The 20,229-nt window shown below is 51.5% G+C and overlaps 7 protein-coding genes across 7 annotated transcripts; 3 read left to right on the top strand and 4 right to left on the bottom strand.

Annotated features, from left to right (window-relative positions):
• Positions 1-216: 216 nt before the first annotated feature.
• Positions 217-2,044, bottom strand: B0H65DRAFT_424044 (uncharacterized protein; the record flags this gene model as incomplete). Its single annotated transcript, XM_062824491.1, has 3 exons — positions 217-1,244; positions 1,370-1,453; positions 1,525-2,044. The coding sequence occupies 3 exons, from the start codon at positions 2,042-2,044 to the stop codon at positions 217-219; spliced, it is 1,632 nt and encodes a 543-aa protein (XP_062683620.1).
• Positions 2,045-2,323: 279 nt separating this feature from the next.
• Positions 2,324-3,841, top strand: B0H65DRAFT_557671 (uncharacterized protein; the record flags this gene model as incomplete). The annotated part of the gene is made up of 3 exons (XM_062830083.1): positions 2,324-2,336; positions 2,945-3,028; positions 3,291-3,841. The coding sequence occupies 3 exons, from the start codon at positions 2,324-2,326 to the stop codon at positions 3,839-3,841; spliced, it is 648 nt and encodes a 215-aa protein (XP_062683619.1).
• Positions 3,842-4,111: 270 nt separating this feature from the next.
• On the top strand, positions 4,112-4,574 carry B0H65DRAFT_508404 (uncharacterized protein; the record flags this gene model as incomplete). Its single annotated transcript, XM_062828219.1, has 2 exons — positions 4,112-4,242; positions 4,334-4,574. The coding sequence occupies 2 exons, from the start codon at positions 4,112-4,114 to the stop codon at positions 4,572-4,574; spliced, it is 372 nt and encodes a 123-aa protein (XP_062683618.1).
• Positions 4,575-6,546: 1,972 nt separating this feature from the next.
• On the bottom strand, positions 6,547-7,841 carry B0H65DRAFT_424724 (uncharacterized protein; the record flags this gene model as incomplete). The annotated part of the gene is made up of 2 exons (XM_062824526.1): positions 6,547-7,268; positions 7,631-7,841. The coding sequence occupies 2 exons, from the start codon at positions 7,839-7,841 to the stop codon at positions 6,547-6,549; spliced, it is 933 nt and encodes a 310-aa protein (XP_062683617.1).
• Positions 7,842-8,797: 956 nt separating this feature from the next.
• Positions 8,798-10,573, top strand: B0H65DRAFT_508402 (uncharacterized protein; the record flags this gene model as incomplete). The annotated part of the gene is made up of 2 exons (XM_062828218.1): positions 8,798-9,874; positions 9,995-10,573. The coding sequence occupies 2 exons, from the start codon at positions 8,798-8,800 to the stop codon at positions 10,571-10,573; spliced, it is 1,656 nt and encodes a 551-aa protein (XP_062683616.1).
• A 489-nt stretch (positions 10,574-11,062) lies between these two features.
• On the bottom strand, positions 11,063-11,589 carry B0H65DRAFT_422258 (uncharacterized protein; the record flags this gene model as incomplete). The annotated part of the gene is made up of 2 exons (XM_062824392.1): positions 11,063-11,239; positions 11,323-11,589. 2 exons carry the CDS (start codon positions 11,587-11,589, stop codon positions 11,063-11,065), a joined length of 444 nt encoding a protein of 147 aa, XP_062683615.1.
• A 5,799-nt stretch (positions 11,590-17,388) lies between these two features.
• B0H65DRAFT_523543 (uncharacterized protein) lies at positions 17,389-18,159 on the bottom strand. The gene has a single exon (XM_062828799.1). The coding sequence runs from the start codon at positions 18,116-18,118 to the stop codon at positions 17,414-17,416; it is 705 nt and encodes a 234-aa protein (XP_062683614.1). The 5' UTR covers positions 18,119-18,159; the 3' UTR covers positions 17,389-17,413.
• Between the last annotated feature and the right edge of the window lie 2,070 nt (positions 18,160-20,229).

The following is a 20,229-nucleotide window of genomic DNA, read 5'->3' as shown; positions in this document are numbered from 1 at the left end:
CCGAATAAATCAGAAGCAGACAACAGGTAAGTGCAATTGAATCTTCAAATTAACGACAGCGCTCAATGACAGTAACAAAAGAGCTGACACCCAAAACACGATTGCAGGCAAACACGATTCAGCATCCAACACAAACAAAAGTCCGCGTCCATGTTCCATCACGGTCGCTCGACTCAAACCCTCCTAGTGGCCCAACCTCACGTTCAATATGACATCCTACTCCTCGACCTCGATGATCAGAGGTCGTTGTCTTTTGTCCATCGAAGGCTTGACAGACGATGCAAACGGGGAACCCGGGTTACGCTCCGGCACTGGAATCGTGTCTTGCGAGCTTCTGCTGACTGATGTCGAAGACGAAGACCGACCACTATCACCGACAATCGACAGCCTTCCGAATCTAGTCGTCACATCATCCGAGTCATCCATCGCGCCCCTCGTCGAGATACTGTCCATGCTATCGGGAGAAGCCTGTGCTCCGAGGTGTGGGTTATAAGAAGTAGAGCTTCCCCCTCCGATGTAGCGGGTCTGGCTCGAGTTGGAATCGTGGTGCCTCCTCTCAGCCACATTCTCAGTAATAGTCCTCCGGATCATCTGCCTCAGTGTCGCCAGCATCTTCCAATGGATATTCTCTCTTGTCTTGTTTGCTTTAGCAACATTGACGCCGTCTTCGTCGCAGATATCCGGCGCGCGCCACTCATGGTAGATGTTACCATGACCATGGCGGAATTCGACTCCGCTCGGATGATTGTCGACATACAGTTTGCACAGACGGCAAGTAGGCTTGCTGCAGCCGATATAGCGATCATAGTCCGCCTCGGCAAAGAAGCGCAGCGGTAGGCCCCCGCGCTGTTCCTCAGTGAGGATTGAGTCGAGTAACACCAATTCAGCATGAACATAGGGCTTGCATTTACCCTTGGCGTACGCCTTGATCTTGTCTTCGATGTCTTTCCGCTGCTCTTTCGGGAGATTGGCAATGCATGCTTGAGCCATTTCCATTTCCGGAGGAAAGCGTTTTATGATACCATCAACGGAGCGACGAACACTCGGACAGTCAGTTCGAACGCTAGATGGAACAGCTACAACCTCGAAGTCTTCAAACAGCTCCCGGCGCCGACGCCGCATCGACATGAGCACCGTGACGGCAACAGTGTAGGAGTGAAGGCGGCCAAAGGCGTGCCGTAGCTCGCTCCATGGTGTCTTGGTGGTGGGGTCCCTGTCTGCCCGGGCCTTGTCGCGGATGAAGCCTTGGAAGGAAGAGTTGTAAAGCTGGTTGACGGTCTCCAGAAGCTCCCGCGCTTGGGTGACAACTGTCAATATCCTGTTAGCACGTTGACTGGGGGACAACCGTCTGTGAAGCTTGACCACTTACAGCTCTCTAGACTCGGTTCTTCTCCTGACGCTGACAACCAGGCAAATTTTCTCAGAGAGTTGATATCACGAGCAGCTTCCCGACCTGTATAGCCTGTATGACATGGTATTATTAGCAGGAGAAATTCTCTCCATGATACTAATGAGTGCTCTTACCTTCAGAGTTGTCCTCCTCTTCACATACTTTTGTGCAGTGATCCATCCTTTCCTGTTGGGTCAAGTTCTTGATGTACTGTTTGATCACAGGTCGGTTGAACGCTATGACCCTCTCAAGAACCGCCCCAAACACTCCGTTCAACTGGTCGTCAGGAGTGCTGCCCAGGATGTCCAGAATTTTGACGATGTACCTCTTGACATCTTCTAGCTCCTCGTTGGTCCGCTGGTTGGATGCAAACCGATACTCAATCTGGCCAGGCTGGAGGACAGCGAATGCTGTAACAGTCTTGCCTCTCAGCTCGCTGTCGCAGATCTGGCCGAGCTTGTCAACGAAGCATCGAAATGAGTTCCTCGAGGATTTTCCAATGTCGGATTCGAGGTCGGGCTCCGGTTCCTTGACGCTCTCCGCATGGTACTTGACTTCCTTCAAGGAGTGAAGCAAGAAAACGGCTTCGTAGAACTTGAGGCTGAGACCCGCGTCCAGCGGGACAACATCGAAGGGGAGATCGTCAGTTGACATGTTGTTAGGGCTTGGGGAGTATGGGTAAGGAATATTTCGTGTAAGTGCAGTCGCAACGAAAAGTTGAAGTGTTCTGGTGAACTGATGATTGGAACTAGGCTGAGTCAAGGAGGTGCAAGTTATCGAAGTGGAAGAAGCCGATCTCTTCGAGGGTTTTTAAACAATGGACATCGTTAGATCTCAAACCCTTGAACCAAGTCAATCTTCCCAAGCTCATGGTTTCGGAGGCATTCATCATGAGGCCTACAGCGTGGGCGCGACCGGTTTCGTCGAGATTCGATGGTGATCTCGTGTTCGTGAGGCCCACCGCCGCGGAAAAGACGAGCCAAGAGCATGCCTCCACGCACCGTCGCAGCCTGCGTGATGTGATTGACAACAAACAACAAGGCTCTTAGCCCCTTGGAGGTCGGAACAGGTCTATGCAAAGGTTAGAGGCCCTTTTGCTCAGTTCTTACGCAACAGCGCGAGTCCAAGAAGCAGTTTCGGTTGTTCGGAGACCTGGGTCGAATGGAGGCAGGCAGGTCGTGCATTGGAGGCATGCCATTCTTTATCTACTTTTACGCCTCACCTCGACGATTGAGAGCCTATCACAGTTTCAGTTGCCTCCCTCTGGGCCAATTGGAGGGCGTTGGAGGAGAGACTAGGTCACATCATTGGGCCAACATCATGGCTACACGCTACCAATCCCACTGCGCCAGTGGGAGCAAGGCCCCATCACCGTCGTGGGCCTCGTAGGCCTCTGGCAGATTTAGCCTTGTTGGCCATGTTGACGATGTAGGCAAAACACTTTTCCTGTTTGGGGTCTACGGTTGACGGTGGGCCGCGGTGCATTAATAGCAAGGGTTGAAGATAATGTCTCTACTGGAGGTTTCCAGCCTCGGGAAGCCATCATGGAACCAGTATTTGAACCAAGAGAGCTGCTAAGCAACGAAGCACAGTCTCGTCTGTTCCTCCCTGGCTTCCAGGGGTTCTTTATATCACCTTGTTACTCACACCGACGGAACTCTGCGTGGCTCCAACGGTGTTGAGGCCACCGGCAACCGGGGACACGACTTAGCGTTTTCAGCGTCAGCAACCTCGATATTGTCGGAACAGGAACGTCCTTGTTCGTCTACCGATCGTTCCGATCCCACCATCACATACACACACACACACACACACACAGTCAGAGTCAGATACAAGCGACGTTAACGACTCACTATTGCCATGCGCGACAACCATTCCAGGTCTGACCTCAACTTCTCAGTTGCCGAGGGCGGTTACAACTTCGACCCTTATTCCTGGGATGGCACTGTTGACAACACCGGCGACGGCTTGAGCTATTCCGATCCGGACAGTCCCTGGTCGTCCTTCGCTCCAGACACTCCTCTTGGCATTGGCATCGTGACCTCAGGAATGCCGTTGACTCCACAAGGATCAGTCCTTGGAATCGAAGTGGACCACCCTGAGGAAAACGAACAGTACAGCTTCCCCGTGCACGACAGCGCGGAGGACCTGACGGTCGACCCCAGTCACTTAGATATGGACCAATATCAAGCCACGTACGACACTGGAGCCCAGCATTCAGGCTCATATATCAATACTCAGGCCTGCTCTTATTTCCCTTTGCCTGGAGTTGGGCCTTCGGGCCCCCTTCCTATCTCTCACCAATACTCAACATATTCATTTGAACAACCCATTGAAGCCTATCAGGGCCCTGACATCCCTTTGACTGGAGACGTACAAGACCTCAACCAATACGGTCCGGCAGAAGTAGCAGGAGCCCACCCTCCACCCCGCTACGCTTCATCAGCATAGACGATGAATCCCGAGCAACCTGCGGTTGGAGACTTGGACCCGAATCTAGAAACAGACTCGGGGTTCCTTTTGAACAACACTGAAACCCTACAACTACCTCCGGAGCCAACATATGTCATTTCTGGGCAAGTTGGCTACACACACGGTCAAGAAAGTAATTCTTATCAACACTCGTTTCAACACCATTCTTCGGCCTTGCAACAGCAACAGTCACCACTGTCCCTACCACTTCAACTCTCCCAGGACGTACACATCGCAAACCACGAAGCTATGCGGCAATCTAGCGACCAGCAACAATCAGCGGAACAGTCAACTTTCGCCACCACTGCCACTGGCGAGTTCATATGCACCGACCCTGAATGCAAAACTAAGCCTGTCTTTAAGCGAAAATGCGATCTAACGTGCGTCCTTCTTCCCGTTCCGACACCTCTTCCTCGCCTTCTTTTCCATCCCTTCCTTTGCTTTGTCCCTAGTTGCTGACATGCCTTACAGCAAGCACCAAAACAACCACCGCCGACCCCGCAAATGTCCCATTGAAGGCTGCACCTACGGCGGCGCAGAACAAAAAGATCTCAACCGTCATTTGTGGTCGTATCACCCGGTGTATTCCCGAGAAAAGAATATTCCAAAGGAAGAAACGATGTGCGATTTCCCAGGTTGCGACTACAAGGGGAGAAAGGACAATGTGCGGAGGCACAAGGATACCGTCGGTCACCATCGGGAACAGCCTTGATCACTGCGAGCCTGTTGGGTTCCGAGTGATGAGGATTCTCTTTACGAGTCATGATTTTCCATTTCTCTTTATTTCCGCTTTTTCCCATTATTTTTCTGATAACAAAACCCGTGTTTCGTTGACTGTGTTCCGAAAGGGGCACAGATTTGGCATTGTTAGAGGAGTACCTTTTTTTCACCATTTGTTCCCTATCACTGAGTACGTACATTGCTATCTGTTCCAAAGTCAGAAACAGCACACAATCACTCGTCTCATTATCACAGCCAGAAGCAGTACAATGTTCATTGTTGCGTGCCGTCTATCATGTTCACCAATAGCTAGCTACCTTGACCCAGTGCGGTCCCGGGCTTCCGGCACAACTCGACAACCCACATCCTAGCATTCCACGGGCCTCTTGCAGCAGCGTTACACCACCCTACCCAGTTCCCGGCACTTTCTCCTTCACTCAACCAATGGCACAGGACAGTTCCCCAAGTAAGCACGAAAACAGTAGTCATAGAGTGCAGATTTGGTCCTCATAGAGTACAACTACAAAAAATGCCCAACTAACGTGCACCATTACTGGCACCACCAAAACCTCAAAGTATGCGCGCGCACGCGAACCGAATTGAGAAGAATTCTGACTCGAGCGATAAGAAAAACTTAGAATGTCCGACTCGAGCGACAAGGAAAACTCCGATCCCAAAGCTAACGAAGAGTAAAGATCGTTGGCGAAAGAGGATATCGATATTTTGATAGCGATAGATGGGTATTTTTTATCTAATTCTAAATTACCCTACTTTTCGCTGCCTAGGCACGCCAAGACAAGGGGTCAAAACCACTTTTTCAATACTAATATTTGCGCGAACACTTTGCACCTGCTTCATTCAATCGCGCTCTTGAAAAAAAGGGTAAAAGACCTTAGAGGAAGCTTTGGAGGTAAACGTCAAAAAGAAAGCGAAATTCTGACAGTTGTTTTGGTTGAAATGTCATTGTCCTGACTTAGAAACTTTGGCCTGCGGGTTGCACTCTATGAGGACCAAATCTGCACTCCATGACTACCGTTTTCGAAGTAAGCACGATGATGTGCAGACAGTCTGGGGACAAGTCTTGAGACCGTGCTGTGGACTCGTGGTCGGACTTTTGGGCCTCTTGCAGCATGGTGGGCTTGGCGTTGGTGTGCTAACGACGGAGGCCGGAAGTCGGGTCTTGGATGACGACGAACCTGTGTCTTCGGGGAAAAAGAATTTTGAAATGGATGGTTGGGTGCTTTGGTCGTTGACTTGGGCGAAATTCCGGATGGCCCTGTAGAAGGTAGGTAGGTTTCGCTCCCCGGTTGGGCCGGCTGTTCGGTCAAGATGTCCGCATGTCTCCGGCAGAGTGGAGACTGTAAGAACGTGCAAGTGGGGCCCGTCCGGGGTTCGTGTAACCTCTTCCGGAGTTCCGGGGGTGCCGTGGTGGGGCTTACGGTGTGGGTGGGGCCGGTGTGTACGTTCTCGGTTTCTTTTGAGCGTTACGCTGATAAGTGAGCAGACGCCACAAGTTCCGGAAGACCATCTTCAGGGCACGAACAGGCCCGAATCTGTCTTGGTGCACCTCTTCTCGCCCTATTGCCCATTCGTCAATCGGGCATGTTTCCAATCTTTTCATCGTCACGAGCAACCAAGCGTGAAAGAACTGGACAGCCGAAATCTCGAGCACAAAGCCAATCATGTCAACCGTGAGGTTCGAGTTGATCAGTCCAGGACCGGACGGATTGAGCTCCCTGCCGTTTCTGTCCACGTCAAAAAGCATCGGCAGCGTCATGACGAACATTGCTGTAACAAAAATTATGCTGACCACGAGAAATCCTAGCACCCCTTTGACGAAGTTGTCCAGTATCTTGATTTCCCTCTGTTGGTGGCCATATTATTTGCATGGTTAGCTAAGGTAATCTTTACCGAGCGATAGGATGCATGGGCACAACCGCCCGTAACAATCGGTGAAGGTCAAGTCAGAGCGGCTTACTTACACCTTGCACTTTTGCTCTTGTTGCATGTCTCTGGATCTCGAGCATGGACGAGAGCAGACTGGCCATGATCAGGTTGACCGACGCCAGCATGACAAGGCTAACGCCAAGCGATGCCGTTGTCGGACAGCTGCTAAGTATCCAAAGAATGGCAAAGCCAAACACAAGCAGGATGTCCCACAGCAGCGATAGCGCGCGCGCCCTCGGTGGGAAGGCTTTGGGAAAGAACTGTCTGACCATCCAAAGCGTGGGAATTGCCGTGAATAGCAGCGTTCCCCAGGTGAAGGTTTGAGTACCACCCCAAAGGTCCTTCATGTCGCTACGCTTCCATTCCACTTGGTATATGTTGCTTGCGGTTATTACAAAGGCGTCGTAGTCCCTTATTTGCTTGATGGTGAAAGTAAGGTGGAGGGTGGAACGGACGATGGCCCAGAGAGCGGCGTGGAGGATTAGCAAGTTGGTTGTGAGAATCTGACAGGGCTGGAATCTCTTGGCCGTTTTGCTGACACGGGTTTCCTCGAGAGTGTTGGGATTGCTCTTGTGCTTGAGTTGTTCCTTTTGAAAATGGCGTGCAATGCTAATTTGGCGATAGATGTAAAGGACGGTCAGTGTCGATCCAACAATGGCCAGCGAGTCACCAACGACGATGATCCATGGGCAGAAACCACTGGGATCTTCTAGGGCAAATGGTGACGCGGAAGCCATTGCTGCAGTTTGTGTCCAGGAAAGCAGAGGTATTTGGGCGTTGACATCGATGAGAAGCGGTCTCTGAGACCTGGGTTTGAGGTATGGATAACGGCTGCACGCCAAATACATTACGGCGAAAGTGATGGAGGCACGAAAAGGTTTCTGCTAACAAAGCCTTCCCATTTAGGACACCAACTGGGTTTAATCGGAACCAGTTCTGTTCGCTCACCGGCCCGAAAGGTTATATCACACAACGTGGTAGTACCTTCTAACTGCTGACCGGGGTAAACCATGGTTCTCCAATGGGATCTTCCGAGACCCCCAAATTCCAATGATGCAGAATTTCAAGTCGGAGCTCATGGACGGCGCATCAGTCTTACACCGACGAAGCAGCCAATAACCCCACGGTAGTTCATTATTGAAATTGCGGCACAGGTATCGTACACTCCATGTTCAAATTGGAAATAGGGCGCAGTCTCCAAGCGGCCCCTCGAAGTCCGTGTAGATCTATGGCAAAGCAAGTGGGGGATAATATCGGGCTTGTCCGCTCCCGACACCGGTAGAGGTGATAAGCCCAGATTACGCGCAATCATTCCCGCTCCAGGCCAACTTGAGAGCCGTTGGTAGCATGAAGATGCACGCTGGGAGCGTCTGGTGTGTGGCTGAGACTGCAGGTACCAATCCTCGACTCTCGTCGTCGCAGGTTGGAATGAGCTTTCAAGTTTTGAAGAGCGAGCGTCGGCTATGTTTTGTATCCGGGCATCCCATGTTGTGTTGAATCCGCTTGAGCTCCTAAACCCAGAGATTTTTACACCACCTTCACGGCGAACGCTTCGGAGACGATATTCACCCCAAGAAAGCCTTTCCTTCCCAATGAAGAGCTTCATTCCCTTTCCAGACTTTTCCATCCGTCTTTGCGGATCGCGAGGGACGTTAAAAATACTGTGTGTGCTGTCGTGGTTAATGCTATCTGTCAACATAGTTGTCAGTCTTATCCTGACAATCATGTCGAAACACCGGAGCCAAGACCGGAAGAGCGCGAGTGTGGTCATGATGGACGCTTCGTGCAAGAAGATCAACCGGGTGGATACGTCTGTCCACTTGCTTATGAACATATTTTCAGCTGCTCTTCTTGGAGCCACGGTCAGTCAGCATCATGCAGTCCGCGTTCCAGCCCAAACTGCAAAGCTTCATACGCTAACAAAATTCGCCGCTAAAGAACTTTGCCATGCAAGCATGGGCAGCCCCGACTCGTGTGGACATTGATAAAATACACAAAAGCGGCGGCACCGCTGACGTCGGTATCCTGTCCTTGAGAAATATGCTACATATCCGCCCCAAACGACTTATCATGTGGACAACTATGTTGGTTACTGTGTTGCCTCTCCACTTAGTCTACAACTCGGCCATATCGTCGACCACCTCTAGGCCAGCATACAATGTAGTGGTTGTCTCCCCAGAGTATTTAACGCATCCATTCGAGGTCTCGCAAGACTCAGTCTTTCCCGAGTTTGTTGGCCAGCAAAAAGACCACAACATAACCCACGGTATGCTGTTTGACCTTCGGGATACACAGCAATGGAGAGAGGTTAATGTCAAGTCCGTTTACAAGGATCTCAAAGGGAAGGTATCCTCTTACGGTGGCGTCGTGTTGGTCGCCGACCAAAAGTCTACGCGGGCCACCAGAAGTAAGACGTCGGAGCCCGTGTCTGGAATTCTGTATCACCGCCTTGAGCCAGCAAGTCTTTCCTCAGATACACAGGCATATTGGATGAAGGAAATCACTGTCATAGCGACAACCAAGACGACTACATGGGAGTCTTCACAACGCTCTTATTCGGGAACTGATGAGAATGAATTCATAGAGTGTATGTACCAAGAGAGGTGGGATCAGGTCGATACGCAAGGCTTCTTCTGGGGCCAATTATGCTTTTTTAATCCGTTGGATGCCCACTGTTACATCGACGATTATCGGGGAATAACAAATCGATCTAGCCCATCAACACCGGTCTTTAGAATTCAAGACAACATTTTCGTGAGACGGATCGATCCCAGATGCCGATTACTTGCAGAACCAGTCTTCTGGTGGTTGACAACCTTCTGTAACCTCGTCATTGCGGCCTGTCTCAGCTCAATGGCCTGGTTCTACAGATCAGCACCACTGGTCACCATCGGAGACCCGATCGACTCGTTCATAACCGAGCCTACGTCTCCAGACTCAAAGACAATTCCGATATCAAGCTGCACTTACCACCACACATCGTTCACAAACATCTTCCGGCCAGCACTTCCGCCGCGGGCATACAACCCCAAAGCAACGCCCTTGTGGAAATCAGTTTCCTTGACACGCTGGTCTCTAACCATGGCCTGGTTCCTCTATATAGTCTCCCAGTGTATCCTCCTCTTCAGTAAAGCTCTGAGCGCCGAAAACACATCAGCTCAACGCCTCAAGTCCTTTTTCACCTTCAACCTCAACTCTCTGGACTCCGACCACCTCCTCTACCACAGCGACGGCAGCGACATGGACATATTACCCCGCCGCTGGTGTTTCGTCCTGCTCGCCAATACGCCACAAATCTTTCTCTCACTGACTTACCTTTTCTTCAACAACATCTTGACCAAGATGGTCGCCGAACGGGAGTGGCACTCCTTCCATATCGGAACCGGGACGGGGACCGGAAGCGCAAAGAAGACATGGATTACATGGGGAAAAGAAAAACCAACAGCATCAAGCCCCAATACAAAGACGCTACGTACCTCCCAACCCCGCGGCTCCCAACGCTCCACCTTCTTCCTCAGCCTCCCCTACCGCTACGCCCTCCCCTTCGTCGTCGTTTCTGGTGTTATGCACTGGCTCATCAGCCAGTGCCTGTACTTCACCGAAGTGGATTTCATCGATTTGGACGGAACCACGTTGGACAAGTCAAATCCAACAACTACCACGCTCGGGTACTCGACCTGGGCCATGTTTTGGGTGATCGTGCTGGGGACGCTTTCGTGGGTGGCGATTTTGGGGTCGGCGGTTTTTGGGAAGTATCCGGCTGGTATGCCGATTATGGGGAGTTGTTCGGCGGTTATTGCTGCTGCTTGTCATGCTCCGCTGAGAGGGAGAGGAAGACGAGGCAGAGCGGGTGGTGATGGGGATGGGATGGAAGATGGAGGTGAGGAGGAAGGAGATACCTCGACGGATATCGCGGCGGGCCCGCTGTCGTGGGGAGTGATCAAGCAGGTTGTTGTCAGAGACGGAGTGGAGGTTGAGGAGAAGTGGCTGGGGTTTACGAGGGGAGAGGCAGAGGAGCCTGTTTTTGGGGAGGTTTATGGATAGCAGCGCGTCACCACTCTTGGGGGGACTTGCATTGTTGCGCATTTACTTGTAGGGCCCTAATCCGGAAAATGAGGGACACTCCGTGTAAGTGCCGAAAGAGGAAATTTGAAGCCATCGCCAGCCTTGGCGTTGTGGATACCTTTCAAGCACAAACATTCCCGTCCGTAACTGCTCTCAACCAATACCGTACCAAGATCTCGAATGTCGAAAACGATATTGGATCTTCCATACTTCCAAAAATGGAATTCTAAACCAGTCCAAGAATTACACTAACGCTATAGTGAGATTACATCTACCGGGAAGGTCTTAACCCAACATGGAATGTGTTTCTTCCACCCGCTTCACCAACCTGGGACCTCGATTGCCGAAAAAAAAAAAAAAGAAATAGGACACATCGGACAAAGGACCAAAAGATGCAGAGCATTTCCGCCGGCATCATCCTTCAACATTCTACCCACTGATAACTTGATCATTCCCTGAATAATTCAATCACAACTCCTCTTCCTCCTCCTCTTCCTCCTCCTCTTCCTCCTCCTCTTCCTCCTCCTTTTCCTTCTCCTCTTCTTCTTCATCATCTTCTGCGAACTGCACTCCTCTCTTCTGCAGCTCTTCCTGTAGCAAGGCCATTATACGCTCAGATGTGTTCTCCATAACCGTGTTGACAATCTGGAAGAAGGGAAAAGGAGGTGTCAGCTCATTGATCGACATCTTGGCGCATGCAAAAAACAGACAACCCCGAAAATACGTACCTTGTCAACGAGCTCACGTTTCGCCTCAACAAATTTGCACTTGTGCGGGATGGAAAAGCGCCGCAGCGCTTGGGACATGTCTGGCGATAGCTCGCACGTCTCAGGCTGACCGCAGACTTGGATGTCTTGATGTTCCTGTTGCAGAGGCTCAGAAAGTCCTACGCCCGAGTCTTTTCTGGTGATTGTTGTACCGGCCGGGTCATCAGAGGTGCTGTGGTCGGGATGTTGAAAGCATCCGGGTGGGAAGGCATCTGTTTGAGAGGACATGTGTCCTTCCTCACGGAAAACAGGGGGGCAGATGGACCAGAGAGGCATAAGGGTCTGATATGCTTGGGAAGATGACTGGAAGGAATCGCGAGTGCTGATGGAATGTCCCAGGTGGTGGTTGTGGCTAGAATTTGTTTTTATGAGCCCGGGGTTGTCCAGGGAGCATTGTGTTTCTGGGGAGGAAATCGCTGGGTGATCCTTGAACTCGCACGATTCCTGGTGGCATGCGGTGCTGGGTTGACCTACTCGGCCAGGCATGGTGGAAGCAGAATAAGGATCTGGTTAAGAAGCTGCGCAGTGTGCTATGGCGTCAGTTTTGGAAGTGCTGGAATAGAAAATTACATTCTCGTACCTGCGGGGGAAAAGAATCACAATGAAGTTGATGATACGGGTTCTCCAGAGTTAGGACGGCAACAGAAATACTAATGTATAGCAACGAATACAGCTGGGTTCCAATGGGTTGAGGGGGATATGACGAACTTTTGGAGGGCAAAGGATGAGCACCCAAGTGGAAACACAGAAAGAAGAACCAACAGACCGAGGATGCATGGAGTTACGTCTTTATAAAATTATTTTATGGGTCACAGGATAACCAATGTCGTTGGGCTGGGAGGCCAAAATGACTCCCCAGCACGCTCTATCATCAAATAACTATTGTGACCGTGTCGGTGCGTTGAAGCCGTTGCGGGGATCAGCCATGTATCCATACTTGTGTCGGGTACGTAGAGGTACCTAGTTAGCTTTACAACCCAAGCTGGCATATTGCCCATGAGACTGAGGGGGGGAAGGGAGGTCTTAAAAAAGCGATTGGAATGGTAGAAGACATGTTTTACGTCTTTGACACACCCTGGTAGATCAAAGGCTTGATGCTTCAAGGAAGCGCCAAAGTCCCTCTTCGTAGGGCTGAGTCCGGCTGACTGTGGGCTGATCACAAAGAAATCGGAAAAGTCGGAAGGTGTCAATACGTTGGTTGATGGTAGCTGCATGCCCGGCGTAGGTGCCGCCAACGATGGTGAGGCAGGCTTCAGTGACATTGGTCCCCTGTGCCGCGTCCCCACCGCGATGCACCTCTGTAATAAGCTCGGGGCTTCGACCTTGCATCCCGGCTTACACCTCCACAGTGGTGGACGGCCCTGCTACCGAGAACGAACGCCCCGAGTTACGAGGTATTGCGGAAGTGATCTCGCTTGCGGAAGACCTTAGGGAGTGATCCGTCGGCTTTTTTTGGACTTTCTCACCGGGAAAAAAGGTACTTCGGGTGAAAAAGTTGCACGGACCCTTTCTCACCGGATGCAAAGGAATGGGTTCTGGTGAGAATGGTGATCCCGTTGTTTTGGTATTCGAGGTGTTGAAATTGTAGGATATAGTGGTATAGCGCTATGCTACAGCGGGTTCAGTGGGTGGTGAGGATGGGTGAAAAGAAATGTCGAGTGTTGAACAACCTTTTCGTTGAAAAGCCGGGCATGCCCACTGGGCGACCTTCGATTTTGTATGGCCCCACACAGTCGTAGGGACGAAGGAAGGATGCCGGAGCTGTCGGACGCTCCCACATCATGGTGGTACGTACCTATGCAATTTTCGGTGACCAGGTCCAGCCGTCTCATTGGCCGCAAATTCCCGACTTACCCGTTGGGGATTGGAGGTCAGTTCCTGTCTGTGTTTCCCCAAATGCTATACTACACAGTCGCAATAACTGGCTCGTCTGTTTGAGGCAAGGAATGACGTGCAGCAAGTTGAGGCAGATGCTGGATTTTGGTTCAATGAGATTGGTGGTGATGGCTTTGAGCCAAATGATGCCCGCACAAATGGTGGCTTTGAGCCAGCTCAAAGCCAGCATCGGGTGGTACAAACATGGAATGTCGGCCGAATTTGGTAGGGTGGCGGTCTATTGCATGGCACCCATGACACTGCCCCTTTGAGCCTATCGGACCCGTCAACGAGCGGCTTCACCATTCCACCGCACCCTGCCACCGCGGCTCAAATGATGGCACATGGCATTGAAAAGGAGCTCACCCCGTTGCTCATACGTGAACGGTGACCTTTTCCTCACATCTTCCAAATGGCCGAACTCTTATCCTCCGCAATACGTGGCACTTCCTTGCGAAGTTTCGATTGCGTTCTTTGATTCATCACGGAAAACCTATCAACCGTTCGGGAGGACTCACCATCTCCCGTCTACAAATACATCTCCTACGCGCACCATTCAGCCCCATCCAGGGTGTTCACTTTTCGGCCCATACCGTCAACATGGTTTATCAGATGCTCTGGATCAGCTTTTCAACGAAGGTGCGCGTGTTCATGACGGATTGACGCACTGAGGTGGGCTCACCGTCCCGCAATATCAGATGTGTAGCAAGGGCAGTTACCCCGTCACCATTCGTTGTCCTCATTTATCACCCAATCGGACGTCATTTGCCAGAAGAGCAACTCAGTCACTCGACTATGTCCGAGTTTAGCGAGTTGGACTTCTGTGTGGCTGGCCCGGTACTCTAACCACCAGCACACCCCCGGGCAAACCAGCCTCACAATCTCACATGATACCCAAAGGCTCTTGGCGATATGGATCACAGTTGGGGTTGAACGTGAGAAGAGGATTGACTTTATTGAAGCACGACTGTCAAGGACAAAATGGTACGTCTCAAACAAAAGAAATGCCCCCCGGCCCTTAACCAACTGAGTCCGGAAGCCGCTAACAAATCAATCAGATTCCGACATGGTGGTGTTCTGCAATGCAATTGCGGCGTCTTGCAAGTTCCTAGCAATTTTGGTTTGCAATTCCTGAATAACATTTCGCGCCGCGATCCCCATCTGGCCATTGACGCTCTGCGTGTCCACATTCCCAACCAAGCGCAATTGATCCTGGAAGAGTGCAGCCGTCCGAGACGCCACCTCGTTGAGGGCGGGAGTCAATTCCTGTTACATCAACGGGAGTTAGCTCTGTCCTATTGACGAAAGCCGTCTGGTAGGTATTACTCACATTGAGGTTGTTGTTGATGCGTTGCTTCTTGAGCTTCGCCCATCGCTTCGTCACCACATTCGGCGTCACCGTCACGTTGAACGTGTGAAAGAGCTCCTCGGCGATTGCTGGAGATGTCTTCTTCTTAGGGTCAGAGCCGGTCTTCCGGCCCCAGAGAAGGGTATCTTGCTCAGAGCTCCACTCATGCGAGGTCATTTTGGGCTTTCTCCGGTGCGGATATACAGCGGCGGGGGGCCGCCCCACAGACGGTGTGGGCTGGCAGTTGGATTGAGGCTGGTCCGGCGGGGACGGAGCAATGAGCTGGTCGCATGGCTGTGGTGTGCCCACTGGGAAGGGCGAGAAGAGGACGGAGGGAGTCGAAGGCCCGGGGCGGCCGGCCTGAGATAGAATCCCAGATGTTGACCCTCCTGCGTGGTTTGTGTCCAAGGTATCCAGCTCGAATTGACGGTTATCGACGAAGTCCGGGAAGAAACCGCCACCGACAGCACTGGAACCTTCGCCAGGTCCCGACGAGTACTGTCCGTAAGATAGGCCATCGCCCTGTTGAGCGGAGAAGGACCAGTTGGCTTGAAAAACGGTCGCGAGCGACTGTACATGGCCAACAGCCCCAGTGAGGTAGCCTTGAAATTGCTCGGCAACGACATCGATTCCATCTCCAGGTCGCATGTAATCGCCGCCGTCCTGCGAATGTCTCTGGGTGGAATGGGTTTGCGACATTGTGAGAGCCTGTATCCCAATTAGACTTGTCACGAGTTTTGAATTGAAGTAGAGGTAGACAAAACAGATAGGGACAAGGTTCAGTGACAACTTCGAACTAAGGTGGACACTGATGATTCGAAAACGGTCTGATCTGAAGTTTTAAGGGCAAGGTCTCCGATGGGTTTGTTATTCACACCAAAGAAAAAAGGTGGTCTCAGGGGCTCTGCATTGGCTTGATCCTCGCTCAATGCTGGCTGTGAGCCTACAAGGGCAGTCGTGTCCAGTCAGGAATAGCTTCAAGAGACAAGGCGTCAAGTTTCCCACTTCAAGCCGTTATGAGATTGGACCAAAACTCCTCGCCATACCATGGAACCATCATCTGCTGTGAAGCTCCTCCGATTTTGTTTTCAGTAGAGGTAATCCAGCTGGATTATAATGCAGACCAGGGAAATTTTGCATAGGTCCCATAGCTCGGATAATAGATGGTAAATGGCTGCTGGGCCGTGAGCGCGAGTCCCTAATACGGGCGTTGAGGTTGGTCGCGTCGTTGACAACTCAGTAACGCGACCAACCTAACCATTTTAGTCCTAGCCTGTCAAGATCGGTCGAGATGGATAGTTTAAGGCACTCAAATACATCCGATATCTTACCCAACCCCCCTTCTGGCCCTGAGCCAGTGGACTTTGCTTGCACGGGACTTGCTGGTCATGTCCTGGATTTGGCATTTTATACGCCTCACAGGCTCACAGCCACAGGGCTTCTCGAAAGGCGTTCGCGCACCATGCACACCGCAGTGAAGCCAGGTTCCTACGGGTGAGGTACAACGCCAGGATAAAAGAGAAAAGGAGAGTGTTCAGGCCGACAATTGCTTGCCAATCGGATGCAGTGACATCCGTCAAATCCAGGAACAGGCCCTTAGGCTACTCCGAAGTGAGATCTGTATAGTTCCAAAGTGACAGCGAGGGGGCTGTGCCTCCGGTGAAAGGCTCAACTTCATCCGACCACTACACTGGGTGAGAGGATCAGAGCTCCATTCCCATACCCAAATTGCGAAAGTGAGTCCAAAATGCTGTTGACTGTCATTAGGTAGGTTAGAAAGTTGGGTCGCCTCCAAAGGACATATCCCACATCACGCTGTGCCTCTGCTTGATCGTTCAGGTCTCTGGATACCCTCTTATACCCCCAAAGAACACTAGCGGCAGAACAGATCAGACAGTTTTTGGGTTAGTGGGGACAAGTTCGGTGAAAATCCTGGCACAAAGCCTACAGGTGGTGGGCGTCCAAGCCTCGAGGACATGGTAGTCTAAGCCACCAAGGTTCCCTCCGAGAAAGGCGGTGAAGTCAAGAAGGAGCCTCGGCACACCTACCTCCTTCACCTACTCATCTACTCACCTCTTCACCTACTCACCTACTCACCTACTCACCTACTCACCTACTCACCTCTTCACCTACTCACCTCCTCACCGCACTTTCTCACCACTTACCACTTCTGGTGAACCCTTCCTCACCGGGACTACACCTCTTCCGAATCACTTCTTTTCACTTTATGACGGGATACCATAATCCAAATGGCTGCCAGCCCGCTCTTGCGTAGAGCTATACTGGCAGATTTTCACAAGAAGAGGGTAGTCCGGATGTCGGAGGCACCGGAAGAGCGTGTTATTGTCGAGTGCAAGCCGGCTCGGCAGGGGCCAATCGATTGATGAATAGAATGCAGAGCGCAAACAGCGAATAGGCAGTTCATATGAACGGTTGGGGCTGCGGGTACCGGGATCAATGGGTGGGAGCACGGCGTTGGATGGCGGTTGTTGTTGTTGTTGACATGAGGTTAGCCGGGCGCGTCTGGCGCGGCAAGGCGGCAACGGCGATGGTGGGGTAGTGGGGTAGTTATTAGAGAAGCGACGAGGGTGCGGCAGGCATTATCCTTGTGAGAACCTACCCTTTTGGGAGTACTTTAACCAATGGTGTCGCGTGCCTACTAACAATTTCTTGCGCCCCTTCCACTACCATTTTTCAATGGCTACAAGCTATGCCACCCCAGTGGGCGATCAATCGGTGTCCCTACAAATGAATTCTGTAGAATTTGTCTGTTAAACAAAAACCATAAACTTTTTTTTATCTTTCGCACTCTCGTTCTTACTTAGGTACTCAACTCATTATGGTGGCAAACCCGTTCAACATCAAGGGACAATTAAAAACAAACGTACACGATGCACACAAAGTTCTATGACCAACTGACCAAGCCCATGTGCACCCAGCACTAGCATCACATCCCCAAACATTAAATCTCATCAAGCTCCATACCTTATCTGATTCCACCTCCTCCCCAATGTCACTCTCTTCATCACCTTCCATATCCATCTCCAGGTCCGATTCCTGGTTTTGCATCTCCTTCCGAATCAGCGCGACAATCTTTGGAGCCGCATTTTCCATCACCTTGTTCACAACCTGCAAGTACGCACGTATTAGTTTCTCTCTTCGTGTGATGATGTGGCTCTGGTGGGGACGTACCACTTCAACAAGTTGCTCCTTGGTTTCCGCATAGCAGCAGTTATGCGGAATGGCGAAGCGTTGGAGAGTGTTGGACATTTCTGGCGAAATTTCACATCTGGCGGGGTTACTGCACGATCGATAGGGAGATGGCGATGGGGAGGGCGATGGTGAGGGTGACTGCTGATTTCCTATTGGGTTGATGTCCCCTCGATATCCCGATTGTTGATCTGCGGAGAGGTCGACACCTGAGTCCCGAGATGTGTGGATGTTGGCCTTTCTGTTTGCCGGAGACGCACTGGAGTTGTTCAAGTTGGCGTTGTTAGGAGCAGCGGCTAAGCTTCGTGACCCAATACTGGGCATGAGCTTTTGGCCCCCATATTGGCAATGTAGTTCTGGAAAAGCTCGTCAGGGTAATATCTGGCCTGGGGGCAAGCATGAGATGCGCAGCGGGTCCAGACGGTGGCGGGACTGGCGGCTCTGCGGATTCTCTATGTTGAGATCCAGAGTAAACCGGGAGTAGGGAGAGATAAAGGCCATACGTCGCCCAGGCATGGTTGACACCCCAATGCGCGAGCCGTCAAATAAACCCAAACAGAGCCGCCTTGCTCGAAAGCCAAAGCAAACAAGCCATTGAAGTCATGTCTCGCCAGTCTTTGGGATTACTCCATTTGGGTAGAACTTCGCACCTCCGCCCTCATACAGAGACATGAAACGACCGGTCTGATCCCCTCGCCTTTGGGTACCCGAAAAGATCGTATCGGAAGAGGAGAAGAGGCAAGCCAGGCGTCCGGCGTCATGAACAACCCTTCCTGAAGCAGTGTCGAAGACTGGAGGTTAGTAAAAGGTTTTGTTGCAAATATTGCAAAGATTCCGTTGTTTGAGGAGATCAAGAAATAGATGACTAGGTATGTACATACTTCTGTGTCAACTGCATTATCATACAGCTTCCGAAGCCTCTTTCCGACCACATTGGGGTTTCTGTCGACACCGAACTTATCCAGCAGCTCTGCAGAAATCTCTTGGTGTGGCGTCTTTCGTTTCTTGAGCATCAGGAGATAGTTGTCTTCCTCTTGAGTCCAATCATCTGAATTGGCCTTGGGCGGTTTGCGGTATCGGTTGGTAACAGGCAGCGGTGCCGAAGGTCCTGCCTGGGAGGATGAGCTGGAGGGTGCCGTTGGTGAGTCGTCAGGAACGTTTGAGAAGGAAGCCAGGGCAGGGCTGGCTTCGGTTGTCCAAGTATGCCAGTCCTCGGGTTGGCTTTGCCCAAAAGCCATGGAGTGGGGAAAATCCTTGGGGTTGAATAGAGTGCTTGCCGGATTTGCCTTCGGAAGAGGTGGGTAGGGGTCCAGCTCTGGATAATTCGGGGAACTCCACGAAGTTAAGGGCCCTTGGGGCTCGTACTTGTCGACATGAAGGTGATGGGAGGACGCTAGCTTCGAAGGACGGCATGCGGCGATGGGCATATGTAAGTCGACATGCCCCTGCGCCGTGTTCATGAAGCACAAATTGGTGCCATCATCTAAGGTGGGTCGTGGTATATGTACATGTAGGTTATACCAATCCAAGTCGTAGGGATGTTGAGGTTCACCAGTAGAACTCGGCGCATAGTTGATCTGATGTAGATTTGGGTCGTTGTCCAAGCGAAGATCATACTCCTGGGGCGTTGATTCCATTTGCGACAGGCGGCGTGGATGATTAATTCGTCTCCTTGATGTCCCAAAACCCCTTTTGGCTACCACCCGTTCTCGTGCTAGGCGAATGGACGGTTAAGGGGCAGATTCTCATTGACCAAATATTGGAAGCGCTGTCAATCGGCCGAAACAAACCGCAGCGGAATTATAGGGAGGGCATCTAGGCTAGAAAGGGGGCGTCTAGCCTTGACAATAAAACTAGGACTGTCTGGCTATCTAGGCTAGACACCAAGTCTAGGCTAGATGAAAAATGGAGGCATCTGATTGGCCGAGACGGTCTTATAAGGAGCAAAAGCCTAGCAACCACTACAGCAGTCGCTAGATAACTGCTGTGGTGGTTGACTTAGGCGGGTGGTTGACTTAGGCGGGTGGTTGACTTAGGCGGGTGGTTGACTTAGGCGGGTGGTTGACTTAGGCGGGTGGTTGAGGTTGGTGTCACTTGGGCGGGCGGGCGGGCGAGGCGGACTTCGACTTCGAAGTCCGAAATGATGCTATTCCCGTCGCGCGAAACTCTTCGCGCGAAAAAAGACGACCGCCAGCGGGATCGAACTGGCAGTCACAAGAAAGAAAGCGAACACAAGAACCATTGAGCCACTGGCCCAATTGAATGAGAGAGAGGTCCGTTGTTTCCATTGATGTAGTCGTTTCGAAGCCGGGGAAGGAACTACCGTCGCTCCAAATGAACTCCGAGAAGTTGGGAAGGAAGCATCACCCCCAAATGGACTTGGCCAATCAGAAGCCCCGTTCAACAAGCCTAGATTGAGCGTCTAGCCTAGACGA

This window comes from Neurospora tetraspora (genome assembly GCF_033439725.1).
Source record: "Neurospora tetraspora strain CBS 560.94 chromosome Unknown B0H65scaffold_3, whole genome shotgun sequence".
Lineage (NCBI taxonomy): Eukaryota > Fungi > Ascomycota > Sordariomycetes > Sordariales > Sordariaceae > Neurospora > Neurospora tetraspora.
This window is presented reverse-complemented; position numbering and strand designations above follow the sequence as displayed.